This window comes from Callithrix jacchus, chromosome 6, assembly GCF_049354715.1.
Source record: "Callithrix jacchus isolate 240 chromosome 6, calJac240_pri, whole genome shotgun sequence".
Classification (NCBI taxonomy): Eukaryota; Metazoa; Chordata; class Mammalia; order Primates; family Cebidae; genus Callithrix; species Callithrix jacchus.
This window is the reverse complement of record NC_133507.1, coordinates 140,311,969-140,339,420: the sequence shown is the minus strand read 5'-3', so window position 1 is coordinate 140,339,420 and position 27,452 is coordinate 140,311,969. Positions and strand designations below refer to the sequence as shown.

Genomic DNA, 27,452 nt, shown 5'->3' with positions numbered 1-27,452 from the left:
CTACGGCTAGGAGTGAGGTTCTGTTCCACTTTATCAAGACCAGCTGATAAAGACACTTTTATCATGTATGGGGCATCATCTCCATTCCAGCCTCCCAAATAGCTTTTGTACCTCAGTTGGAGTCTCCACGAATACATGTTCACAAAAGAACCACCACTACCACACTGGCAGGACAGCATGTGTGTGTGTGTTATGTAGGTGGACAGAGGGTAAAAGAGGCATGACGAGGATCACCTGACAAAAGTGCCCATATGTTGACAGAATAACATCTCCAGTGTAAAGGAAAAATTATTTTTACAAAAACAGAAGCATGTTTTATTTCAATCCTGTTGAGGGAGAGGGATGGAAACACAAAATAAGGGGAGGGGTCTCTTTATATAATATACACATCAGGATCAACTACAATGAATAATACCCATTCCACCCCTCCCCCACCAACTCCTATGTGGGGTCCAAGGCCAGCTGAGAACAGATGGGACAAGAATTAAGACACTACTGGCACAGTAACATGGCCAATGCACCGAAAGATGGAGAGAAGAGAAATTCCCAGGGAGCAAGGCCCTGGGCCTCAGCTGCTTCCCCAGTGGAGGGGGAATGAGAAAACTTTGGCTCAGCAGGAAGGCGGTTGTCAAAAGTCAGGGTTACCTTAACAGGACTCTGCAGATCACAGACTATGAACTGAAGACAGTCAAGATGTCTATCCAGTACATTCTGTTCTCTGCTTTCTCTAAGATCCTTTCTCTTTAGCCTTGCAATTATTGAGGGTTAGCCTGGTTCTCCTCTTCATCTTGGAAGACACGGGAATAAGTGCTTATTCTGCCCTTCCTACATCTAGGCTACTTAATTACTATTTTGTTGGCTCTAAAGAGACAGAAGCCAACTAACAAGTCCGGCTCTCTTTGTGAAAGTCGGCTTGAAAGAGCCCTTGTGTTGGCAAAACTGCCTCTGCAAAGGTTTTTTTTTTTTTTTTTTTTTTTTTTGAGCCAGCCCCTTGAAGATCCTCCCTAAACTTGTTCAGACACCTCAATTGTGTGAGATGTGGGCAGAAAAGACTTGGTCCCTCTCTAGAGTTAGATTAAGCAATTCCATCTTTGATTGGAGATGAGGATGAAAAGCAGGTGCTAGTAGGGGGAAGGACTGGGGGAAAGCAAGGCAGTTTACACTAGGTTGCAGATTCAAGCCTGTGGATTGTGAACAGAGCCACCTAAGCTCCAGAGAAGAGGAAACCTCTGACACAATATGAACAAGTGAATATTTTAGTGGCAACCCTGTCATTTCCATATACCAAGAGAATGTGTCAAAAAAAAAAAAAAAAAAAAAAAAGACTGAGTGAGTGAGCAGAATCTAGCCCTCCATCTTCAATCTGAATAAAATTAATGCATACAGCTAATACTGCTCAAGTACAATCATGAAGACAGATGGAGCTGTTGAAATTCACACTAAAACAAAAAATAGGATCAAGTGGCCTGTCCACCTTAATCCCGAGCACCTCCCTTTTAGAGTTATCCAGAAAATATCTTTGAAAACTTGGATTGAAGGTGAGGTCCATCACTGCCCCTTGTCCCCCAATACCATACCCTTCCAAGACAGCCTGATGAATTAAGACGTCTGCTTTAAGTTTAACAGAAGGGAAGTTAAAAAAGGGAAAGCACTGAGATTTGGGAAAACTAGCAGCTTAAGCCAGAAATAAGGTTAAGGTCCTTATGGCATTCCGGATTGGGAGTAGAATGGGAGAAGGAAGGGAAACAGGTGGTGGGTTCCTGCTGTCCTTTGGCTTTACATCTTTCCCCTTCCTCCCATTTCTCCCAAGAGCTTGATGTAGCTATTGGCCTGCCAGAGGGGATGTAATGCCCAGACCAACTTTTTATTGAGCTTATGCAGCTAACAGACTTGTAAACAGTGCCAATTGACAAAGTTTTGCTGAATATTACAGCTTGTGCCCACTAAACACACCTCTCTCTGAGATTAAAAACAAAAAACCAAAGTAAACAAATACTGAGAGAGAATGAAGAGACACATCTTGAGTTGTCCAGGAAGGCAAAATAAAAAATGCCACATGGCTTGGTCCCAGGCGTTCACCATGCCTAGAGTGCTGCTGCTATCACCACCGTCTCCCCTCCCTGCCAGTGGCTAGGTAGAGGTAGGGGAGAAGGGTCATCTTGGACATGCTGCAAATACAGCATTTGCTGGTGTTGACACCCTCCTGGGGCTGTGGTGGCAGACTGCTGTGTCAGGAGCCCATTTCCTGGGAGTAGCAGAGGGGGCCCAGGTCCTCAAGACAGCCTGAGATGGCAGCCCATACACCTCAGCAGGGGTACTTTGCCCCTTTACTCCAGTGCGGTTCAGCATTGAGGTTGTCTATTCCCAGTCGGTGATAAAACCTGAGCTGTTTTCCTCGTAGGTTCCCCCTCCTATCCCCAACTTGGGGGAGTAGTGGGAGGGAACAGGGAAGGATCACTGAGGGGGCAGGGGGATACCCCGGGGATCGGTGACCTGGCCCTCTTGCAGGTTCTTCACCAGTTGTGCAAGCCAGCGTTTCGTGGTGGTGTCATCTTTTAGCACCTGGGCGAAGGTTGTGTCCTTCAGCTGGTCAGGGAGGCACTGCCTGAGTGCTTCACGTGCCCTACATCAGAAACAAACAAACACCAACCAGGGAGACCAACAAATAAACCCACATTTTGTGGACAGGGAAGATCCCCCTTCTTAGACATAAATATTCAGAATACTGTGAATCTATGGCTCCTTAAGAAGCCATTAAAATTCTCTAAACCTATATTAGGCATAGGCTCAGAGACCTCTATATCCACAACCATTTTCTGAATGATGCCCCCACATAGAATTTCATGAAAAAGCAAAATTAAAAGGTTCAATAGTTTACTTCAATTTAAACAGCTTTCTGATTTATTACAGTAAATACTGTTAAAATACTCATGTTAGAAATATATGGATTATAGCAAATAAAATATTTCAAAAATCAGTACATTGACAAGGATATCATCAAACTTGTAACTGAATGAATTTTAATTCTATACTAACTTTTCAGTTTGTATCTACAGAAATTGCTTCAGTTTTATGGTTAAAAACCTTAATAAGAGATGAGCAGTAAAAACAAAACTATGGTAGCAGCATTACATTATCAGATGAACTTTTAAACGTTTCATTTTCTTTGCAAAGATGACCAGCAGAAAGTCAAATCTGAAAACCTAAAAAAGGTAAATCTTAACTACTTGTAGAACTTTTTTAAAAATACAAAGTTATAGTTTTTGCACTCAGACTAGTTTTCTTTGTACAAGTAGAATTTTAAATAAACACATTTTTAAACTTTGGTGAAAACAAGAACCACTGAAGAACAGGACAAAATGGTCAACAAACAGGTAGGGCTGGAATAAACTCAGTGGCAGGAGACTGAGTTCACATTAAATCAGACTAGCTCTGTTCCTAGAACACAGAAATTGCTCCATTATGTGGTTTAGCAGAATATGAGCAAGTTGCTTTCAGGATGAATTATGGACTTACAAAGCAAAAGGTCAAATATTTCTAAAATGCATTATATCTACAATGTATGATTTCTGGCAGAAAGATTATGAACATAAGCAGATAAAATCATTAGCTCAAGAAACTTATAGGAATCAAGGAGATAACTGGAAATAGAATTCAAGAGCCCCCTGGGCTGTATTCCTTTCTAAGAGATCTTTGAAAATATACTTCTCTTTCTGACCATGTAGAGTAGCAACAGAAAGTTCAAACAACAAGAGTAATGCATCATAAGGCTTCCCTGGAAATTGCCTACTCTGGAATTTCACAGTAGCATTGAGAGTTACAGTGAGAAGATAAAACTCTGATGGCTTTTAAAATTCAGCATTTCAGATTTTAAAAGAAATCTAAGTTCTAGGCTGGGCGCGGTGGCTCACGCCTATAATACCAGCACTTTGGGAGGCTGAGGTGGGTGGACCACGAGGTCAAGAGATCAAGACCATCCTGGTCACAAGGTGAAACCCCGTCTCTACTAAAAATACAAAAATTAGCTGTGCATGGTGGTGCATGCCTGTAGTCCCAGCTACTCGGGAGGCTGAGGCAGGAGAATTGCTTGAACCCAGGAGGTGGAGGTTGCGGAGAGCCAAGATAGTGCCATTGCACTCCAGTCTGGGTAACAATAGTGAAACTCCGTCTCAAAAAAAAAAAAAAAAAAAGAAATCTAAGTTCTGTCTTAGACAAACTAAATGTAGTAGTTATATTTATATCCCCCCTTCCCTCTCCTAAAGACACAGGAATTATGCCAAGGGATTGGGAAACTGTTCAGCAGAGTATTTCACTAAAAAAGTCCTATACAGCCACTAAATGTTTACCTGGGGTTATCTGAGAGTCGAAGGTAACATCTCACTACATGCTTCAGCAGACGGGCAGAAGGTTCTTTGGACAACTGCAGGACCATCTTACCCTGTTTCCCCCCAAATAAAGGGAGGGGTTGGAAAAAACACACAAAACACAAAAAATTCTAATTGACATCAGAAATCAGATAGTCCAAGAATCATACAAGGTTCCAAAATTATTACTTCTAGTCAGAAGACTGGAGTTGTTCAGTGCCAGTTATAAAGAGATTAAACTGTGTGATGAGAAGTACTTGTAAAAGGGATAGATCAAAGAACTCACCAAGATCATGGCAACATGGGAGAAACGCTCATATGTCTGACATATATAAGCCAAACCAGTGTCATCTAACAAGATCTTCTGGAGGATGAATGTGGCAACCTGAAGCAAAATAAAATCGAAGAGTTTATAAAGTTGCTCAGATTTATCTTCTCATTGCCCCAGGCATGATTATCAATCGGAAAATTGAGCAAGCAGGGATCCTTGTATGTTATATACAACTTTAAAATATACGTATAGTACAAATAATAAATATTGTCATAGTGAACATAACTTTGTGCCAGTTTTTTTTCAAGAGGCTTTACATGCTTTTATCTTTTTATAATCAATTCAGCTATGCCTCATCTCTTCCAGATGAGGTAAGACCTTTCCTGTTCTTAAAAGATCTTTAAAGCCAGGCGTGGTGGCTCACGCCTGTAATCCAAGCACTTTGGAGGCCAAGGTGGGCAGATCATCTGAGGTCGGGAGTTCAAGACTGGCCTGACCAACATGGTGAAATCCCGTCTTAAAAAAAAAAAAAAAAAAAAAAAGACCTTTAAGAAGTAAGTCGTCCCCCGCCCCCACCACCACCACCGACGGAGTTTCGCTTTTGTTACCCAGACTGGAGTGCAATGGCACGATCTCGGCTCACCGCAACCTCCGCCTCCTGGGTTCAAGCAAATCTCCTGCCTCAGCCTCCCAAGTAGCCGGGACTACAGGCGAGCGCCACCATGCCCAGCTAATTTTTGTATTTTTAGTAGAGACCGGGTTTCACCTTGTTGACCAGGATGTTCTCGATCTCTTGACCTCGTGATCCACCCGCCTCGGCCTCCCAAAGTGATGGGATTATAGGTGTAAGCCACCGCGCCTGGCCAGAAGTAGTAACATTTTTAAGCTTCTCTTCGATTATTCCGATAGTAATAAAAAATATCCTGACTGTGAAGCTAATAACTAGCCTCAATTTTCCCCTCAACTTAAACTTATTAACTCTTACATAGAAGAGATATTAAGACATTAATTTCATTCAAATCAGACAATCATGATACAATACTCTTTCTTGGCTGCTCATCAGAATGAATTGTGGAATTAATTTACTATTTTATTGGGGTTAAAACACTGTAGTAGGCTGAATAATGGCTCTCAAAGATATCCAGGCCCTAATCACCAAACTCTGCAAATGTTATCTTAAACCAAAAAGCGGACTTTGCAGATGATTAAGTTAAGGATCTCAAGATGGGGGATTATCCTGGTTTATCCAAGTAGGCCTTAAATGTAACCACAAGTATCCTTAACAGAGATGTAGAGAAGGTCAGGCAAAGTGGCCCATGCAGGTAATCCCCGCACTTTGGGAGGCCAAGATGGGAAGACTGCTTGAGGCCAGAAATTCAAGGATGCATTGAGTTATGATCATGACACTGCACTCCAGCCTGGGTGACAGGCAAGACCCCATCTCTTGAAAAAAAAAAAAGAGAGAGATGTAGAGAGAGATTTTACCACAAAGGAGAAAGCAATATGATAAGCAGAGAGAGATTTGAACATGCCACACTGCTGGCTCTGAAGATGGTGGGGGATGGAGGGATGGGACCATAATCCAGGGAATTTAAGAAATGCAGTTCTAGAAGCTGGAAAAGGCAAGAAAACGACTCTCCTTTATATTCTCCAGAGAAAGAATGACCCTCCTGACACTTTGACTTTAGGTTAGTGAAACTCATTTAGAACTTGGGACTTCCAAAATTGTGAAACAGTAAACTTGTATTGTTTTAAGCCACTAAGCTTCTACCTTGTGGTAATTTGTTATAGCAGGAGCTTATATAGGAACTTAATATAAACATATACAAAGAAGTGTGTTAAGTGTACTAATATTAAGTGTACCTTGATGAATTTTTACCTCTGTACACATTTTGTACTATAACCAGATTAAAATACAGAATATTTGGGAGGTAGAGGCAGGCGGATTGCTTGAGCTTAGGAGTTCAAGACTAGCCTGGGCTACATGGCAAAAGCCCATCTCTACTAAAAATACAAAAAATTTGTTTGGTATGGTGGTGCGCACCTGTAGTCCCAGCTACTCAGGAGGCTAAGGCACAAGAATTGCTTGAACCTGGGAGATGGATGTTGCAGTGAGCCAAGATCATGTGATTTCACTCCAGCCTAGGTGAAAGAGTGAGACTGTTTCAAAAAGAAAAAAATAATATTTCTACCAACTCAGGATTCCAGCATTCCCTTGTACCTTTCTCCAGTCAATGTCCTTCCCTCAGAGGTAATCATGAATCCAACTTATTGCCAGTAATTGGCTTTGCTTTCTCTTCACATAATCAACATACAGTATGAATTCCTATGTGTCTGGCTTCTTTTGCTCAACAGTACTTTTGAGAGTCATTCATATATTGTACATTTAAAATAAAAAATTTTAAAACAGCCAGGTATAGGGATGTATGCCAGTATCACAGCTACCTACTCGAGAGAATAAAGTGGGAAGACTGCCCAGGAATTCAAGGCTATAGTGTGCTATGATCATGCCTGTGAATAGCCACTGCATTCCAACCTGGGAACCATAGTGGGACCTCATCTCTTTAGAAACAATAAATTGGCCAGCCACAGTGGCTCATGCTTGTACTCCTAGTACTATGGCAGAAGGCAGGAAGATCCTTTGAGCCCAGGAGTTCAAAGAATAGCCTTGGCAACATGAAGACCCTGCCTCTACAAAAAATAAAAATAGCCGGGCGTGGTGGCTCACACATGTAATCCTAGCCCTTTGGGAGGCTGAGGTGGGTGGATCACCTGAGGTCAGGAGTTCAAGACCAGCCTGGCCATCATGGTGAAACCCCATCTTTAAAAAAATAAATAAATAAAAATAATTAGCTGAGTGTGGTGGAGCAGGCATGTGGTCCCAGGTACTTGTGAAGCTGAGGTGGGAGGATCAACTGAGCCTGGGAGGAGAAGGCTGAAGTGAGCCATGCCTCTGTCCTCCAACCTGGGTGAAAGAGAGAGATCCTGCCTCAAAATAAATAATTAATTAAAAATTAAAAAAACTAGGCTGGGTGTGGTGGCTCGCCTGTAATCCCAGCACTTTGGGAGGCCGAGGTGGGCGGATCACGAGGTCAGGAGTTAGAGACCAGCCTGACCAACATGGTGAAAGCCCGTCTCTACTAAAGGCACAAAAATTAGCCGGGCATAGGGGCACGTGCCTATAATCCCAGCTACTCAGGAGGCTAAGGCAGGAGAATCCCTTGAACCTGGAAGGTGGAGGTTGCAGTGAGCTGAGATCACACCACTGCACTCCAGCTTGGATGACAGAGCGAGACTCCATCTGTGTCGCCCAAGAAAAAAAAACCCAAAAAGGCTGGGCGTGGTAGCTCACGCCTGTAATCTAAGCACTTTGGAGGCCAGGGTGGGCAGATCACCTGAGGTTGGGAGTTCAAGACCAGCCTGACCAACATGGTGAAACCCCGTCTTTTTAAAAGAAAAAAAAAAGAGGCCGGGTACCGTGGCTCACGCCTATAATCCCAGCACTTTGGGAGGCTGAGGCGGGTGGATCACAAGGTCAAGAGATCGGGACCATCCTGGTCAACATGGTGAAACCTTGTCGCTACTAAAAATACAAAAATTAGCTGGGCATTGTGGTGCGTGCCTGTAGTCCCAGCTACCTGAGAGGCTGAGGCAGGAGAATTGCTTGAACCCAGGAGGCGGAGGTCACAGTGAGCTGAGATCGTGCCATTGTACTCCAGCCTGGGTAACAAGAGCGAAACTCTGTCTCAAAAAAAAAACAACAAAAAAAACCCCAAAAAACTAATGCTTGCTTAGACAGTACAAATATTAAAATTGGGACAATACAGAGAAAATTAGTATGGCCCTTGTGCGAGGATAATACACAAATTCATGAAGTGTTCCATGTATATATTTAAAGTAAAAAAGCCAAAAAATTATTATACCCGTTTAAACCCAACTCAGGAATATTTATTAGACTAAAAAAGTAATTTAATGTGATGAGGCACATTTTAGAGCAGAGGTTGAATACTGCCAAAAACAGTCAGCAATATGAAAAAGTAACCTTGAAAAAAAATCAAATAATATGAAATTTAAAAATTGAAAGTGATCAGAAAAAAAGATATGAAAGATAGACAATAGAGCATAACTGATGTTGCTGAACCAAGAGGCTTGAACAAATAAAAGAGAAAAATATACAAATTAACAAAAAAAGACACAAGTAACATGCACTTTCAGAAAAAAAATGAGGCGAGGTGCAGTGGCTCAGACCTGTAATCCTAGGGGCTGAGGTGGGAGGATCATCTGAGGTCAGGTGTTCAAGGCCAGCCTGACCAACAAAGTGAAACCCCATCTCCACTAAAAATACAAAAGAAATTAGCAGGAAGTGGTAGTGTGTGCCTGTAGTCCCAGCTACTAGGGAGGCTGAGGCAGGAGAATTGCTTGAACCCGGGAAATGGAGGTTGCAGTGAGCCAAGATTGTGCCACTGCACTTTAGCCTGGGGAACAAAGTGAGACTCTATCTCAAAAAAAAAAAAAAAAGATATTATGTTGTCATTCACGGTTAACATGCACAGTAAGCAGAAGCTCAAGTACATATAATTGATTATGAATTTTAAAAAAGCCTGGTTACAGAAGGAGCAGGATTGAAATTTCAAGATTAAAAAAAATTAAACTGGAATTATATACTGAGAATTTACCTGTGGAGTGAGATGTAGGTTTGGAGAAAAGAAATTTAGTGTTTAACTTGATATTCTTCTGAATGGTTTGGGTTTTTCAATAGTCGTTTTATAACAAGTTTTACTCAAAAGTGAACAAATATTCACACAAATTTCAAGACAGAAAATGATCACAGGACCATAAGGAAGCAGCTCAAGAGTCAACACGATGTAAAATCTAAGTTAAAAGCACATACTGTTTTAGAAAGTTCACTTCCAGATTCCATAATTCGCAGACATAAAGGGATAATTTCTGTTGTCAATAAAAAGTTGATTACTTCTTGTTCATCTGTTTTCACCAGGGCCCCTAAAGAAAAATATAGACAAACAAAATTATTTTACAGTCAGGGTTTCTAGTTAAAAAAATGAGGAAGAGGGCAGCAATGGTAGCTCACACCTGTAATCCCAGAACTTTGGGATGCTGAGGCAGGTGGATCACTTGAGGTCAGGAATTCAAGACTAGCCTAGCCAACATGATGAAACCCTGTCTCTACTAAAAATACAAAAATTAGCCAGGCATGGTAGCAGGCTCCTGTAATCCCAGCTACTCCAGAAGCTGAGGCAGGAGAATTGATTGAACCTGAGAGGCTGCAGTTAGCTGAGATCACACCACTGCACTCCAGCCCAGACAATAGACTCTCACTCTTAAAAAAAAAAACATGCTTTCTGCACTAAATTGTTTTTGTACCTTTGTTGAAAATCAACTGACCATGTATGTGTGGGTCTATTTCTGGACTCTTCATTCTGCTCCAATGGTTATTCTGTAAATCTTTCTTTTCTCCTAATATTATACTGCTTTGACAACTATAGTTTTCCAGTAGGTCTGGAAATCAGGTAATATATGTCTTCCAAATTTGTTCTTTTAAATAAATGTTTGGCTTTCCATATTAATCTTAGGATCAGTCTATTAGAAGGCTGCCATAACAAAATACCATAGACTGGTAGGTTAAACAACTGAAATTTATTGTCTCATAGTTTTAGGAGCTGAAAGGCTGAGATCAGGCTATGCAGGGTGGCTCATGCCTGTAATCCCAGCACTTTGGGAGGCTGAGGCACTTGGATCACCTGAGATCAGGAGTTCAAGACCAGCCTGACCAACATGGTGAAACCCCATCTCTATAAACATACAAAAATTAGCCGGGTGTGGTGATGCACACCTGTAGTCCCAGCTACTTGGGAGGTTGAGACAGGAAAATTGCTTGAACCCAGGAGGTGGAGGGTGCAGTGAGCTGAGATCACACCACTGCACTCTAGCCTGGGCAACAGAGCAAGACTTTGTCTCCAAAAAAAAAAAGCGTGGTATAGTTCTCATAATGGCTCTCTTCCTGGCTCATAGATGGCCACTGTCTCATTATGTCCTCACATGGCAGCAAGTGAATGAGGGAGAACAAGCTCGTTGATGCCTCTTCTTAGAAGAATCATGAGGGCCATGTCCTCATCTAAACCTAATTATCTCTCAAAGGTCTCATCTCCTAATACATGACATGAGGGTGTACACTTCAAAGGATGAAATTTTTGGGAGGACACAATTCAGTCCGTAGCAATTAGCCTGCCAATTTCTAAAAAAACTGCTGCTGGGATTTTGTTGGAATTACTCTGAATCTGTAGATCAGTTGGAGAGAACAGACAAGTTAGTAATACTGAATCACTGATCCACTAATCAATGAACATGGTTTATCTCTGCATTTTATTTCATTAGAAATCAGTTTTGTAGTTTTTAGTTACAGATCATGCATATATTTTTTAAGATTCATACCCACAATTTAACGTTTTGGTGCTTTTATAAACGGTGGTTTAAGAAAATTTCAGTGGGTGCAATGGCTCACAGCTGTAATCCTAGCACTTTTGGAAGCAAAGGCAGTAGAATCATTTGAGCTCAGAAGTTTGAGACAAGCCTGGGCAACAGGTGAGACCTTGTCTCTACAAAAGAATAAAAAAAATGTAGCTAGGTGTGGTGGCATGTGCCTATGGTCCTAGCCTCTTGAGGCTGAGGTGGGAGGATCTGTGTTAGCCCAGGAGTTCAAGGGCGCAGTGAGCCATGATCACGCCACTGCACTCCAGAGTGGATGACAGAGCAAGATCTTGTCTCAAAAAAAAAAAAATAATCAATTTCCTATTGTTCACTGCAAATATGGAAATTTTTTTTTTTTTTGAGACAGAGTCTCCCTCTGCTGCCCAGGTGGAGTTCAGTGGTACGATTTCAGCTCACTGCAACTTCTACCTCCCAGGTTCAAGTGATTCACCTGCCTGAGCCTCCTGAGTAGCTGGAACTATAGGCACCCACCACTGTGCCTGGCTAATTTTTGCTTTTTTTTTTTTTCTTTTAAGTAGAGACAGGGTTTTGCCATGTTGGCTAGGCTGGGCTTGGACTCCCGACCTCAAGTGATTTGCTGCCTCAGCCTCCCAAAGTGCTGGAATTACAGGCATGAGCCACCTTGCCCAGCCATAACTGATTTTTTATATGCTGACTTTGTATCCTGCAACCTTGCTAAACTTATTAGCTTTAGTTTTAGTGGTTTTTTTGTACATTCTTTGGGATTATGAAATCATATTGTCTGTGAGTAGATTTGAAGGTGCTTTATTAAATGGGAGTAGTGAGAATGAACATCTTGCCTTGCACTTGATCTTAGGAAAAAAGAATTCAGTTTTTCAACATTAATATTTTTTCATGCTCAAGTTAATGTTTCTATACACACTATGGAAGATATAGGCAAATAATGTATCAGCTATTTCAGCTCTCAGACTCCTGGGTAGCAAAGAACTATCTGGACTTATGAAATGTTAATCCATTCAAGATAGTTTTTTGTTTTGTTTTCTTCTTTTCTCATTTTTTTTTTCTTAAAACTATAAACCACAATCAGGGAATACAATTTAAAAGTCTGGCATTTAAGGAGTAACCATTGTCTTATATACTCAACATAATTCCAGTCTAAAAAAAACATTTATATCCTTTACTCATAAATGTATCATCTAAGTAGGATGACTTTAATTAGAATTAGGATATAAATATTTTCTCAGTCAGTCTGGTTAGAGCTTTATCAATTTTACTGACTTTTCCCCAAAGAAGCAGCTTGTCTGGTTTTATCATCAGTGTAATGCTGGCCTTGCAGAGTTGAGAAGTGTTCCTTCCTTTCTATGTTCTGGAAAACGTTTTGTAGAATTGGTTTATTTCTTATTTATTTATTTGGTAAAATTTACTAGTGAAGACATCTGAGCCTGGAGTTTTTTATGTTGGAAGGTTTTCCTACAAAAACAATAAATTTCATAGATATAAAACTATTCAGCTTACCTGTTTTTTCTTGACTGCAATTTAGCAAATAGTCTCTTTCAAAGAATGTTTTCATTTTATCTAATTGTGAAATTTTTGAGTATAGAGTTGTAAGCAGTATTCCCTTACTTTCCTTCTGATGTCTAAAGAGCCTGAGATCTGAAATAGCTGATATATTATTTTCTTAAGTAAAAAGTATTTTATCCATACCCCCACAGTAATGCATTTATACATTAACTTAAGCACGAAAAAATTTAACTAGGTGAACTGACAGATTCATACCCTGGAGTTATGGGAAAATTACAGGTTTTCAGAATGCTGAGTATATCTGACATACACATTCTTAGGGCATTCTTACTAAGCATTCTGGTATTAGAAGTAAGAAAAAGAAACAAAAAAAGACAGTGGTATGTGCCCATGCCCATGGTCCCTATTACTTGGGAGGCTGAGGCAAGAGGATCACTTGAGCCTAGAAGTTCAAGTATAGCCTGGGCAACATAGCAAGACCCTATCTCTTTAAAAAAGAAAGAACTCCCAAATTTAAACTCTTATTCCTTTATTAATACTCTTTATATATTGAATGAAGTTCTTATTCTTTACTCTCCCTACAATCCAGCAAATGTTTCTACATATATGCTGAATTTAATCCCAAATGTTAGGTCTCAAAGGCTTATTAACAACACTTAGAAGACTGCTTGATAGGAGTCATCATGTTCCTGATACTTAGTGAATTATTAGCGATTACTGATTAGTGAATGAGACAACCTCAAAGACAAAAACGAATGACTGGTGTACAAAAACCTTAAGAAGCAAGACAAAATACACAACTTAGACTACTACTGTGAGTGAGGATTTCAGGCTTGCAAAACAATTCTAATAACTTACCAATAACTCCAAGGCTGGTGAGTCGAAGATACTCAAAGGGACGTGTTTTGCTGACAGTGTGCAAAAAGGGGTACAAAAAAAGTGGGATGTGTGCTGCGAGAAACGCTGACCTGGAAGAAAAGAATAATTACATTCACAGCCCAGAGTTGATTTCTAAGGATCCTGAACATTGAAATTTCTAGGTGGTTAATTCTGTAAGGCCTTAACATTGCCAGAGCAAGGAATCCTTAGGAAACAATGTTACTGGTCATTGCTCTCAACAAATGGTTCTCAAATGGGGTAAATTTTGCCCCCTGGAGGACACATGGCAATGTCTGGAGACATTTTTGATTGTCACGATTATCACAACTCAGGATTATGGAACACTATTGGCATCCAGTGGGCAGAGGCCAGAGATGCAATTAAACATCCTACAATGCATAGGACAGTCCCCTCCTGCCCTCTACTTTCCACCACAAAGATTCATCCAGCCCCAAATGTTAATGGTACCAAAGCTGAAAACCCTAGTCCAGGTCACAGTGGTTAAAAAACCCATGATTTCCCTGCAATCAGCAGAAAGTACCTTAAAAACTGATTAACTTAAACTGTCCAGTGGTGGATTTAAAAAAATAGACCACAAAATGCTATTAAGATAGTCTTAGATTATATGACTGAATAATAGTATTTACAGGTGCAGTTGAATAAACCTTACAAAGCAAGACAACAAAACCAAGCAGCCATTATCAGGCTTACCTGCTATACTTTAATAAGCACATTCTTCTTTTATTGTTAGGTAAAACAATTTCTTTTACTGTTTTACCTAACAATAAAAGAAGAATATACAAACCATTCTGAAAACAATTTAGTCAGGCAACTAATATGGAAATCAGTCTATTATATTATTTATAGTCATACCTTGTAGAAGAGCCAACACCCAAGATTTTTAACACTCAAAGTACCCTTGTGTTTTTGTTAAGTGCTTAATTTTCTGAATAACTTCTCTAAAGCTGTGTAAGGTCAGTGCCAAGTTGGCATTCATATTTCATAAAGAAACTTGACAAAGAGGAAAGGTTTTAGTAAGAATACTATTAAGTGCCTTTGGGGCCATAAGAGCCACAAAGTAGATTCCTCAACAGGATCTCCCTTTTCTTAATTTTTCAGATACAACAGGTGGCAAAAATATTTTAACTCACACGATAAATCCCGTCTATTATAGAGGCCACCCAGAACACTATGTTAAGAAGGATTCTGAAGTGAAATCCGGTTCAGTTGGGGAAAAGTGTTTACTAGACTCCTCTTGTATGCCATGTACTATGCCTTGCAGATGACATAGTGCCAATAATGGTTAGGGAGTGAGAAGTAGCTGTATGCCTGGTATCTTTCCTGTTATGTGAATAGTGTTTCTTTAAAATTCATTGGGTAAAAGTAAATAAGAATCTGGAAGATACACACACACGTGCCCACGCACGGTCTACTGCATGCCCTTCCTTTTATTATTCAGAGAAAGTTTAGGACCATTTTCAATATATGCCTCCTCTAAGTGACTCACTCAAAGCATTTACCTGGTTTCTGGATGTGATGCTACACATTGCAGTAACGCCAGAGCATTGCAAACTCTGTTAGATTGGTGTGCTGTCAAGGTGGGTGGGTTGATAGAAGGATAAATATTTACAATTTCCTAAAAAATGGAAATCAGCATCAGATGAATAAGGAATAACTAAAAATTAATTCCCATGGTAATAAAGCAAAAAAAAAAAAAAAGGTAAAGCAAATACCTCTTAATTCTGTGTCTTGAAAGAACTGAATGATCAAAGAGGGAGCAGAAATAATGCTCATATCCTTTCATCACAAACTTACTTGGCTGAGACTAACTAGCTAAGACATTTCTACATTTGTCTCTGGGAAGATTTCTATGGCTATGCTATGGAGGCAAATGCAGTCACCTACACTTCCTCTTATATTCTCCAGCTATTCAGGCTATCACTTGAGGGATACTCAAATTTTTATAGTCCCTCCTTTTGCTAGCATCCTGCTTTAAGTTACAGTGATGAGACTGCAGGCCAGAAAGTGTTAAGTCAACCACAGTGACTCAATGAAGTTTGAATTTGGTTAGGTAGTAACTATAGTACGGACATGAATCAATGAGTGCGGATATGTATAAACAGCAATGAATAGATGTACTCTCTGTAAAAACTTAATGACTTAATACAATTCCATTTACTTTCCCTTTTTTGAGACAGGGTCTGACTCTGTCATCTAGACCGAATATAACGGCATGATCATGGCTCACTGCAGCTTCCACCTCCTGAGCTCAATTGATCCTCCCATTTCAGCCTCCAAAGTAGCTGGGATTACAAGGGTCACCACCAGGCCTGGCTAATTTTTGTATTTTTTGTAGAGATGGTGTTTCACCATGTTGCCCAGGCTGGTCTCGAACTCCTGGGCTCAGGCAATCCTCCTGCCTCAGTCTGCCAAAGTGTTGGGATTATGGGCATGAACCACTGCATCTGGCAATAATATTCTATTTACATTATTTGTAAAACATTAACATAGAAACACATTCCCATAACAAAGACCAGTTTCTTGGCTAAATGAAGTAGAGATGGAATGTGAATTTACTTAAAAGTTGAAAGGTTAATATAATTATTAGGAAGGCAATACTTTAATGGATAATCACACAACTATCTAGGTATTTTGGTATTATATAATATCAATTAATTAGCCACCAATGACGATTCCAACCAAACTTCACTTATTCTTTAATGCACAAGTGTACCCATCTTTAATACTACAGCTGTTATCTTTAACATTTCCTTTCCCTGGAATATACTGTACGTGGTCCTTATATCTTACTTTCCATCTTCCTTCCCCCATCATGTAGATTTATCTTGCAATACTCCTAAAGCTGTGTTTGTCAAAGTATAGTTCTTAGATCACCTGCATCAGAATCACCTGGGGGCAGTTAAAGTGCTTATTAAAATACAGATTACAGGGCCCACCCCAGACTGACTAAATTGAATCTCTTGGGTAAGGACTCAAGAATCTGCGTTTTAACAAGTACCTTAGACCTTTCTAAAAGAGGTTCTTAGGAATGCTGTTTTTTTTTTTTTTTTTTTTGAGATGGAGTCTTGCTCTGTTCCAGGCTGGAGTGTGGTGGCACGATCTCAGCTCACTGCAACCTCTTGACTCCCTGGTTCAAGCGATTCTCATGTCTCAGCCTCCTGAGTAACTGGGATTACAGGCACATGCCAACACGCCCAGCTGATTTTTGTATTTTTAGTAGAGATGGGGTTTTACCATGTTGGCCAGGATGGTCTCGATCTCCTGATCTTGATTGCTGACTCTTAAAGAATCATCCTTGTGAAGTCTTTAAATCACTTGGGCAAAGGTAAAGAAATATACAAGTGTGATGAAAAAAGCTTAACTGCCAATCATGGACACGAACCCACCTGTAAAAGTGCTGCAATAGTACCAAATGAATGCCACAGCATGGGTGCAAGGTCAGGAACAGATTCTCGCTTCTTACTTAGCTCCAGCAAAGCATTTTCCCTTGTCTCAGGACTGGACAGCTCATTGATCCACTGATAGATCTTTTCTCTATCCACTTGTGCCAATGCAGTAGGCACAGGCTTCAGATGAAGACAAGAAAGTAAATGTGAGTTTATTAGAGTCAAACCAAGTCTTATTCTGCACCAGAGCTTAGAGGAAATATATATTTCATGAATACCACGGGAGCTTTTCTAAATACATACATCTGATGTTAATCTCTCTGGCGGTTATTGATGAAAAAAATCTAAAATGCACACATGCCCTTTGAATTTCATGTTTAGGAATTTATCCTCTAGGTATAATTGAGCTGTACTAAAGACAAACCAAGATGTTTACTGTTGCACTGTTTTAAAAGCAGAAAACTGGCTGGGTGCAGTGGCTCAAGCCTATAATTCCAGCGATGTGGGAGGCCAGGGCAGGCAGATGGATCACTTGAAGTCAGAAGTTTGAGACCAGCCTGGCCAACATGGTAAAACCCCATCTCTATTAAAAATTGGCCAGGCATGGTGGCTCATGCCTGTAATCCCAGCACTTTGGGAGGCTGAGGAGGGGCAGATCACTTGAACTCAAGAAGTTCAAGAGCAGCCTGGCTAACATGGTGAAACCCCATCTCTACTAAAAATGCAAAAATTAGCTAGGTGTGGTTACGGGCGCCTGTTATCCCAGCTATTTGGGAGGCTGAGGCAGTAGAATTGCTTGAACCTGGGAGGTGGAGGTTGCAGTGAACCGATATGGTGACACTGCACTCCAGCCTGGGGAACAGAGCAAGAAAGCAGCATCTCCCCGCCCCACCAAAAAAAAAAAAACCCAAAAAACCAAAAACAAAAAAACAAATTAGCCAGGTACGGTAGCGTGAGCCTGTAGTCCCAGCTACTTGGGGGCCAAGGCACTAGAATCACTTGAGCTTGGGAGGTGGAAGTTACAGTAAGCTGAGATAGCACCATTGTGCTCCAGCCTGGGCGACAGAGTAAGACTCTGTCTCAGTAGATAAATACACAGGCTGGGTGCAGTGGCTCACTCCTGTAATCCCAGCACTTTGGGAGGCCGAGGTGGGCAGATCATGAGGTAGAGAGATCAAGACCATGGTGAAACCCCGTCTTCTAAAAAAAAAAAAAAACAGGTAATAGATAAATAAATAAATAAATAAATAAATGCAGAAAACGAACACATCTCTCTCAATAAAAAACTGGTTAAATACGTATTCATGCAGCTTTATAAGGCGATAAAATATAGTCCTTTAAAAAAGAAAAAGCTGGCCAGGTGCAGTGGCTAATGCATGTAATCCCAGCACTTTGGGAGGCCAAGGTAGGTGGATCACGAGGTCAGGAGATCGAGACTATCCTGGGCAACATGGTGAAACCTCGTCTCTATTAAAAATACAAAAATTAGCTGGGCGTGGTGGTACGCGCATGTAGTCCCAGCTACTCGGGAGGCTGAGGCAGGAGAATCACTTGAACTTGGGAGGCGGAGGCTGCAGTGAGCCAAGATCACACCACTGCACTCCAGCCTGGGAGACAGAATGAGACTCCATCTCAAAAACAAAAACAAAAACAAACAAACAAAAAACAAAAACAAAAGAAAAGGCTCTCTATATACTGAATATATATTGATATTAAGGAAAAGCAATAAAAAGAAGGCTATATAAAATGTTTCCATTAATACACATACATACATATAAATAAAGAAGTACACATATACATTCTTACATATTTACATATAACATTTCTAGGACAAATAAAAAACTGTTAACAATAGCTACCTCTAAGTTTGGGGATTTGTAGGGAGACTGACTTTTTATTGTTTATACTAAAACCTTTGGCATAAACTTTTTTTTTCTTTTTAAAGCATACGCATGTAATAGTTTTTGAGAGAGGGAAAAAAAATTATACCTTCCCATTACTGGCCCCTCCCCAGTGATTCTGACATCCCCCTTAACAGAGCAGAAAACCTGTAATTTGGACAAGCTCTCCCTCTTAACGATTCTTTAATATATTCTCTAACTACATCCCTTTGAGAACCACTCATTACTTACTCATGTAGGAAATACACAGACTTAATAGAGGATGCTTTCATTATTATGCTAAAGAATCACAATATTACCCCCAAATTTGAGTATTTGATAATTCTCTATGGTCATCAAATATCTTTGTGACCTTGGTTAAGTTCATTAATTATCCTTATCTGGAAAACAAGAGGGCAGACTAGAAAAGTAATTGCTCTAACTGCTCTAAACTGCTAACAAATTCATGGTGATTTCCATCTCTATGCCCAGTATATTCTCAGGTAATTGCCCCCAACCATGAGGAATAAAAGAAAAAAAAAAAGCTATCTACACTTGCAGATGAGATCACTAATGCTCAGAGGAATTACTCAATTTAACAAGGTATGAAGTTGCATATTCCCATAATTTTTTTAAACTATATTAGTTTCTCACAGTATTTACGATTTCTCAGTAGACTTTAGTGTGACAGAATGATGATCTGCCCATTGTACAGATGTAAAGACAAGGAACAAAAATAACTGCCTTTGTTGACCAAAGCGAATTAAGCATAAAATAGACATTGAGGTGGACTCAAATTTACTCTACCCAACCTGAATAATGGCCTTTTAAAAATGGAAGCTTGATTATAAGCTTTTAGCTTGATGTTTATCCTTTCACTAGACTGACAGAACCACAAGGTGTTCCGCTAAATAGACTGAAATACAATGCGGCTTAAGCTTTAAGTGCCTTACAGTAATCTGCTAAAAGCTGTTTTGTAACTCTCTTCAGGGATGGTCCTTAAGGCATCAATCATAGGCTTTTATAGCAACAATACGATAGAAGGAATATGGTAGCTTTTTTCCTCCTTTCCCAATAGAAAAAGCAGTGTTGTTCAGGCACTTGCCCTTTCCAGGCAGACACAAACAGGCCCTTAAAAACTATTTTTGGAAATGTAATTCCTACCTGAAGATAGGGTATGTGTTTATTTAGACTATTACATCACCTTAGACGCTCAGCAGAAACACAGGATAAAATTTTAGCGTTAGGTTCCCTGTCCAGTCTCTTAGATGACCCCATAATCCAGTAACTAAAGGGGGCCTCAGAGACACTAGTCTGGTAATATAGTATGTAACCTAATTAACCAGTACCCATTCTAATTGACCTTCCCCAAAGCCTTATCATCAGATACCACCATCAGTAAATACCATCACCCTGCTCGAGCCAGTCTGTGACTTGCAGTCAGCACCTTGTACCCCCCATCTTGCCCTCGTAACCACCAGTTTGCATACCATGACTCCTGAACACCTGGCCCCATCCCCCTCCCCACATATTCTCTTTCTGGAGCTGGCCTGAACCCAGCAGAGAAGATGACACTGCTTGCAGTGGTGTGGGAGCTCTGAAAGGCCAATGCCTGATGTATACATGAGTTTCCAAAGCCACAGACACCTGCTGTTAGCAATACTCCAATTTGTGAGATTATTTGCGTGGGTTGCAGCCTCCATGTGACTTTAATTCTAAGAGAGCTAGAACCATGTCAGGTGGGTGGTAATGTGGCCCCCACTGGCACTAGCTTGGAGTTATGGGTTCTGCTGTCATTCTAGCCAACAGGTGGGCAGTTTGGTGACAGAGAGTATTTAGGGTAGGAATCCTCCTCTTTTTCATTCTTTTTTTTTGAGACAGAGTCTCGCTCTGTTGCCAGGCTGGAGTGCAGTGGCATAATTTCAGCTTACTGCACCCTCTGCCTCTCAGATTCAAGCGATTCTCTTGCCTTAGCCTCCCAAGTAGCTGGGACTACAGGTGTGCATCACCGTACCCAGCTAATTTTTGTATTTTTTTTTTTTTTTTGAGACGGAGTTTCGCTCTTGTTACCCAGGCTGGAGTGCAATGGCGCGATCTCTGCTCACTGCAACCTCCGCCTCCTGGGTTCAGGCAATTAATTCTACTCCCTCAGCCTCCTGAGTAGCTGGGATTACAGGCACATGCCACCATGCCCAGCTAATTTTTTGTATCTTCAGTAGAGACGGGGTTTCACCATTTTGACCAGGATGGCCTCGATCTCTTGACCTCGTGATCCACCCGCCTCGGCTTCCCAAAGTGCTAGGATTACAGGCTTGAGCCACCGCGCCTGGCCCTAATTTTTGTATTTTTAGTACAGATGGGATCTCACCACGGTGGCCAGGCTGATCTCAAAATCCTGACCTCAAGTGATCTGCCTGCCTCGGCCTCCCAAAGTGCTGGAATCACAGGTGTAAGCCACCACGCCCAGACTACAGATGAGACTTTCTAATAAATGATATGCTCTGACCGAGACAATAGTTAATAGCACCGATGTTAGGAGAAATTCTCTATTTACTGAAATTACAAAGCACTTAATAGGCATCATTTTAATAAAGAAGTCAGTAAAATAGTTTGACATAGTACCCTATGTCACATTATGGCTCAGTTGGGGCACAATTTACTTAGTGAGAACAACCAACACACACACATACAGACAGACATGTAACAAGTAATTTTGTAACAAACGTATAGGAATTTCATTGTTTTGGAGGATAAAAGGGAAAATATTCTTACATTTTGAGTTATATATTAATTTATATTACCAGATGATTGGTAAAGTATTTTGGACATCATGCCTAAATAAAACACCAAAACTCAAAATGTATCTTACTTGCCTTCTATGTCCCAACAGTCATTTAGGCACATCTTTCACAAGAAGACGACTCTGTAATTGATATCTTTTTAAAAGGAGGTGGGCAGTAGAAGAATGGATACAGCAGGTGAGGGGAGAGTTCTGCTGTACTTTCTTTTTTTAAAAACATGGTTTCATTTAATGATCACAGCAAGGTGGTTATTAACCTCATTTAACAACCAATGAAACTATGGGCAGACAACAGGCACATTTATTCCGCATGCCACTCTGTAACAATCACTTCTAAAGATTCCTAGTTGAGACGCTATAACTCTTTGAATTTTTAATTTACTAATACATTTCTAAGGCTGTGGTGGATATAGAACTCAATCTAGTAGCACACATTGCTCACTGACAGGCAAGCAAATTAATCTATGACTTCCCTACTGGAGATTACCTTATTTGAAGCATTAACAATAACTGCAAGATATCAACCAAGAGAGCAGAGGTTAACATTTTTTGAGGCCCAAACCCTTAAAGAATCAAATGAGGCTGGGCATGGTGGCTCACGCCTGTAATCCCAGCACTTTGGGAGGTCAAGAGATCAAGACCATCCTGACCAACACGGTGAAACCCGTCTCTATTAAAATAAATAGAAAAATTAGCTGGGCGTGGTGGCGTGTGCCTGTAGTCGCAGCAATTCTCCCAGCAGGAGAACTGCTTGAACCTGGGAGGTGGAGATTACAGTGAGCTGAGATCGTGCCACTGCACTCCAGCCTGGTGAGAGAGCAAGATTCCGTATCAAAAAAACAAAAAAACCCAGAATCAAATGAAAATTATGTATCTTTTCCTCAGAAAAATACCTACACATAATTTCAGGGAGTTCACAGAGTTCCTGCAATGCATCCATGTGCCCAGGATTAAGAATCTGTTTATCATATTGAAGAATAGGAAAGATCTCAATTTGCAAGTAACTACATGAGTATATACATGGAACACTCACCGGCTTGAGAGCCTGAAGTGGCTTCAAAATCCAGTTTTGCCTTTTCTAGAATTGTGTGACTTAAGTCATTTAACTTCCCAAGCCTCAATTTTCTCATTGTTAAAGTGAAGGAACTATATTAAATAATTACCAGTCTCAGGCAGCTCTAAAATCTTAGAAATTATTTAGTTGTTAGTTTTGACAGTCTAATCGAAGAGGTTCTTTTTTAAACAAATAAACTTTGATGTATAATTTGCATACAATAAAAGTATACCCATTTTAAGTATACTTCAATAGATTTTTGACAAATTTATACACCTAAGTACTACCACAATCAAGATATAGTTCCATTCCCCTCAAGAGTTCTCTAATGCCCTTTTCAGTAAACCCCACAGTCAGCCCTAAGCAATTATGGGTGTTTTCTGCTACAACAGATTAGGTCTGCCTTTTCTAGAAATTATTAACAGGCAGTAACATTTATTGAGCATACCATGTGTCAGGCATTGTGGATTATATCATTTTATTCTCAAAATTCTAAGAGAAAACAGGTTAAAAGAGGTTTAACATGCTCAAGGTCACATAGCCAGTGTATAGCAGAATGAGACTGAAACACTACTTCTCTCTAGAATCGATTAGTTCTACCTGGTCTAAAGGATAGAAAGCATAAATACTCCTCCAAGTTGAAGAAATTACTCTTAAGAACTCAACAGAACTTTCTTAACTTTAATATTCCCTTAGCACAGAACTCATTAACAGCTGGATTTAGATACACAGTGAGTTCAATTACATACCTGCACATACAGAATCATTAAGAGAAGTCTGATTTAGATTATGAGTTATCATCCTTAACACTTCCAAGAATAGAAAGAAGCTCTATTGTACATACTGTACATTATTAATTATAACCTGCTAAAGTCAATAGTCCTGACCAGGTACAGTGGCTCACACCTGTAATCCAGCACTTTGGAAGGCTGGTGAATCACTTGAGATCAGGAGTTCAAGACTAGCCACAGTCAACATGGTGAAACCCCTCCCCTACTAAAAATACAAAAATTAGCCGGGGGTGGTGGTGTGTGCCTGTAATTTCAGCTATTTAGGAGGCTGAGGTGGGAGAACCAGGAAGGTGGAGGTTGCAGTGAGCTGAGATTGCACCACTGCATTCCAGCCTGGGCAAGAGCGGGACCCTGTCTCAAAAAAATAAAATAAAAAAATAAAGTCAACAGTCCTGTTATTTAAATGGGTATGTTAAAAATTTTTTATATTATCAATATTTAGGAGGGAACTCTTCCTCCTTTTCTGTTTAATGATTTGTATAGAAAATGTATTTCAGGCCAGGCACAGTGGCTCACACCTGTAATCCCAGCATTTTGGGAGGCCAAGGTGGGTGGATCAAGAGGTCAAGACATCAAGACCATCCTGGCCAACATAGTGAAACCCCATCTCTACTGAAAACACAAAAATTAGCTGGGCGTGGTGATGCACGCCAGTAGTCACAACTACTTGGGAGGCTGAGGCAGGAGAATCGCTTGAACTTCGGAGGTGGAAGTTGCAGTGAGCTAAGATCGAGCAACTACATTCTGGCCTGGTGACAGAGTGAGACTGTTTAAAAAAAAAAGAAAGAAAGAAAATGTATTTCAAGTAACACCTTTTTTCCCCCAAGAAAGCTTAACACACAGATAAGACATTTACCAAAGTGAGTTGCCAATGGTTAACTCCAAGTGTCACAAACATAGGGTACCGACAGTTTAAGTTGGTCTTCTATTTTTGAAAGATCTTAACACATAATGTGAAAAGTATAAAGATATTTATAAGTTATTTAAAATAAAACACATTGACATTTATCTATAAATTGTAAAGAAAATTATTTCCTTCTCTGAGTAAATTAAAAAATTGACGTGGATGGTTTCTTAAACAGAAAAGAGCCAAATTACCAATGTAACTTTATGTTTAAGGGCTAAAACAGCTGTTTGTTTTATTACCAATAAATAGAAAATGGACTCAGACTGAAATAAGGATTATTTTCCCAAGTCTGGATATCAACACGTGGCTTTGGGTGTCAGCATGGTATTCCAAAATAATGAACTTTCTAATAGTGCTGGAAGTACTAAATTAGCTTACTTACCCTTATAACTTTATAAGAGCCAGAAGGTATTGTTTCAAAATGACTTTTTAAAAATGGAAGTGAATATGCAAAGATAAGTTAGGCAATTTGCCTAAAGCTTCATCAGGAGACTCGGGAGGAGACAGTGAATTAGATCCTTTAGAGTGCAGTGTTCTTTCTGTCTACTTGCCAAAGACGAAGGCATCTGGGAGTCTATGACAGCTTCAATAAAATACATAAAATGACTAATGATGCTGCTGATTAGGTGGAAAGTGAGAGAACAAGTGTTTAGGGATGCTAGAATTGCCAGTGGGAAATTAAAAACAAAACAAAACAAAAACACATCTCCTAAAGGCTTACCTCTGGTGGTTTCGCAAGTATAACATCCATTACAGCATCAAAGATTTATAGTTTTTTTTTTCTTTGAGACAGGGTCTCACTATGTTGCCTAGGCTGAAGTGCGGTAGCACGATCATGGCTCACTGCAGCCTGGAAAATTTTTAAAAATTTTTGTAGAGACAGGTTCCCACGGTGTTGCCAAGGCTGGTCTTGAACTCCTGGCCTCAAGTGATCTTTCTGCCTTGGCCTCCCAGAGTGCTGGGATTATAGGTGTGAGCCTATAATTTGGGAATTAAATCCCCAAAGCTGAAGTCTGGGAAGAAGTCACTTATCAGTGAGTGAATCTAGCCAGCTACTGAGCATTTTGTTATTTATTTATTTTTTGAAGACAGAGTCTTGTTTTTGTCGCCCAGGCTGGAGTGCAATGGCACAATTTCAGCTCACTGCAACTTCCACCTCCTGGGTTTCAGCGATTCTCCTGCCGCAGCCTCCTGAGTAGCTGGGATTGTAGGTGCCCGCTACCATGCCTAGCTAATTTTTGTATTTTTAGTAGAGATGGGGTTTCACCATGTTGGCCAGGCTGGTCTCAAACTCCTGACCTCAGGTGATCCACCTGCCTCGGCTGCTGTTCCCCTAACAGCAGCAAACTCATCTTTCAACTTACTTTTCCTCACATTACATATATAATTTGGAAGAAGGAACAAAAAAGCGAGGGAAATTGCAATCTCCTAATTGAGGTATAAAACATAACTTTCCACATTGAATAGTTACAAACACTTAGGAACAGTGTGACAGGAGGCAGAGATACCAACAGCACTGGAAATGATGATGGAGATCAAATCTCAAAAAGCAGTTTTCTATAGCTTAGTCACACTTGGCTCAATTTTTCACTTTTTGTACTTAAAAGGTATGGCAATTTTTTGGTGCTTTATTTAGTAATTATGTCATTTTGCCTGATAATACAATTTCAGTACATTACTTTCCTTAAATCATTTCCCTTTGGTGAAACAGAAAAAGCAGAATTGGTCTTTAGGCATGTGTGCTCAAATCAAATGATCTTTCCCCATTATGGCTATGTTCTTCCAGTGGTCACCTTCCCTTCAATATTCTTTCATGCAGCAAAGTGAGTCTTTACTTTGTACTAGGAACTGTTCTGACACTGGGGAAACCATGTCAACAGGACCCACATGATCCCTGTCCCTGCCCTCAAGGAGACAGAAAACAAATGAACAAATACAATAATTACACAGGGATCGGGAGCTGTAAAGGGTACTCTATTAAAGTTAGTGGCTGTGGAACTAATTTGAAGAGGGTAGTCAAGGAGGGCTACTCTGGGACAGATTTAGACAGAGGCCCGAGGAAAGATGGATTTGGATAAACAGTATGTTTATGGAGAGTTCAAGGAAGAGGTACCAATTACACTCATGCTGTGTGTGTAAAGGAGGCAGGATAAAAACTTTCGTTCCAGGCATAGAGACCATAAAGTGTATCTTGGAGAGGAAAAGTGTGTTGTAGAGGGTTAGGTGGCCAGTGTAGCTGAAACTTCAGGAGCCAGACAAGAAACGGGATTGTAAACGTGGGTTAAGGACCACATCAGGGCCTTGTAGGCCATGGCAAGGAGTCTAGCTTTTATCTCAATGCCAAGAGAAGCTGTAGGATTACTTCAGACAGCTGAATTACACGATCTGTCTTTCTTGTTAAAAGATCACGCGGGTAAAACGAGACGTGTCGAGGAAAGTTTTAAACCCAGAGAACTTAAGTCAGATGCAAAAATTATGCACTTCTTCGGGCCTCAGGTTTTCCATAAGTAAAGCCTTGAACTAGAAGCCATTTCCTTCCCACTGCGATGTGGTGAGTTCTGAGCATGGGCCGCGTCAGACTGACCATGGAATTCCCCTCATCGATGCCGGCGCCCATCTACGCCGGCGCCCAGAACACAACTGGCGCCCTGAAACTGTTGGTCACCGCAATGAATCAATGAATGCTCTGCTATGGACGCGGGACCAGGCCCCGGCGCCAGAAAAGAACGCGATGGGTCGCGCGGGAGGCCGCGAGAGGCTTCCGACGAGGACGTAGGGGCCGGCTCCAACACAACCAAGGCGCGCCGAGCAGGGGAACCCGGGCCTCGCAGGTTGAGGGAAGAAAAAAATCGGACTAGGGCCCGACACCGGGAACTAGGAGAGAAGGCCGAAAAGTGGGGCGGAGGAAGGGTTCTGGTTCCAGGCCTGGGGGCCCAGCCACTCACCGCAGCCGTCGCCAGGCTGTGCATGTTGGGAGCGGCCGCCGCTCTCCTTTCGCAGCCGGACGCGCCCGACCCGCGTCCCAGCTTCAGCACCCCTGCCGCCGAAAATAATGAGCCGCTGTAGCAGCCATCCGCCTCTAGCTCGCTCCGCCCCCTTCGCAGCCCTCT

At 40.8% G+C, this 27,452-nt stretch overlaps 1 protein-coding gene and 1 non-coding gene across 9 annotated transcripts; one reads left to right on the top strand and one right to left on the bottom strand.

The window, feature by feature from the left end:
- Nucleotides 1–291: 291 nt before the first annotated feature.
- CNOT9 (CCR4-NOT transcription complex subunit 9) lies at nt 292–27,452 on the bottom strand. Of its 8 annotated transcripts, none has more exons than XM_078328572.1 (9): nt 27,288–27,452; nt 16,911–17,090; nt 15,024–15,139; nt 13,483–13,592; nt 9,527–9,636; nt 5,402–5,494; nt 4,651–4,749; nt 4,347–4,438; nt 292–3,203 (listed from the first exon to the last, which is right to left on the bottom strand). In XM_078328572.1, the coding sequence occupies exons 1-9, from the start codon at nt 27,309–27,311 to the stop codon at nt 3,158–3,160; spliced, it is 870 nt and encodes a 289-aa protein (XP_078184698.1). In that variant the 5' UTR covers nt 27,312–27,452; the 3' UTR covers nt 292–3,157. The 8 variants fall into 8 exon arrangements, with proteins under 8 accessions (XP_078184698.1, XP_078184696.1, XP_008997739.1 ...); XM_078328570.1 differs by having other exon boundaries at nt 292–2,623; XM_078328569.1 differs by having other exon boundaries at nt 2,858–4,168.
- Nucleotides 8,419–8,525, top strand: LOC118154928 (U6 spliceosomal RNA). The gene has a single exon (XR_004745182.1). It is a non-coding gene; the product is annotated as a U6 spliceosomal RNA (small nuclear RNA).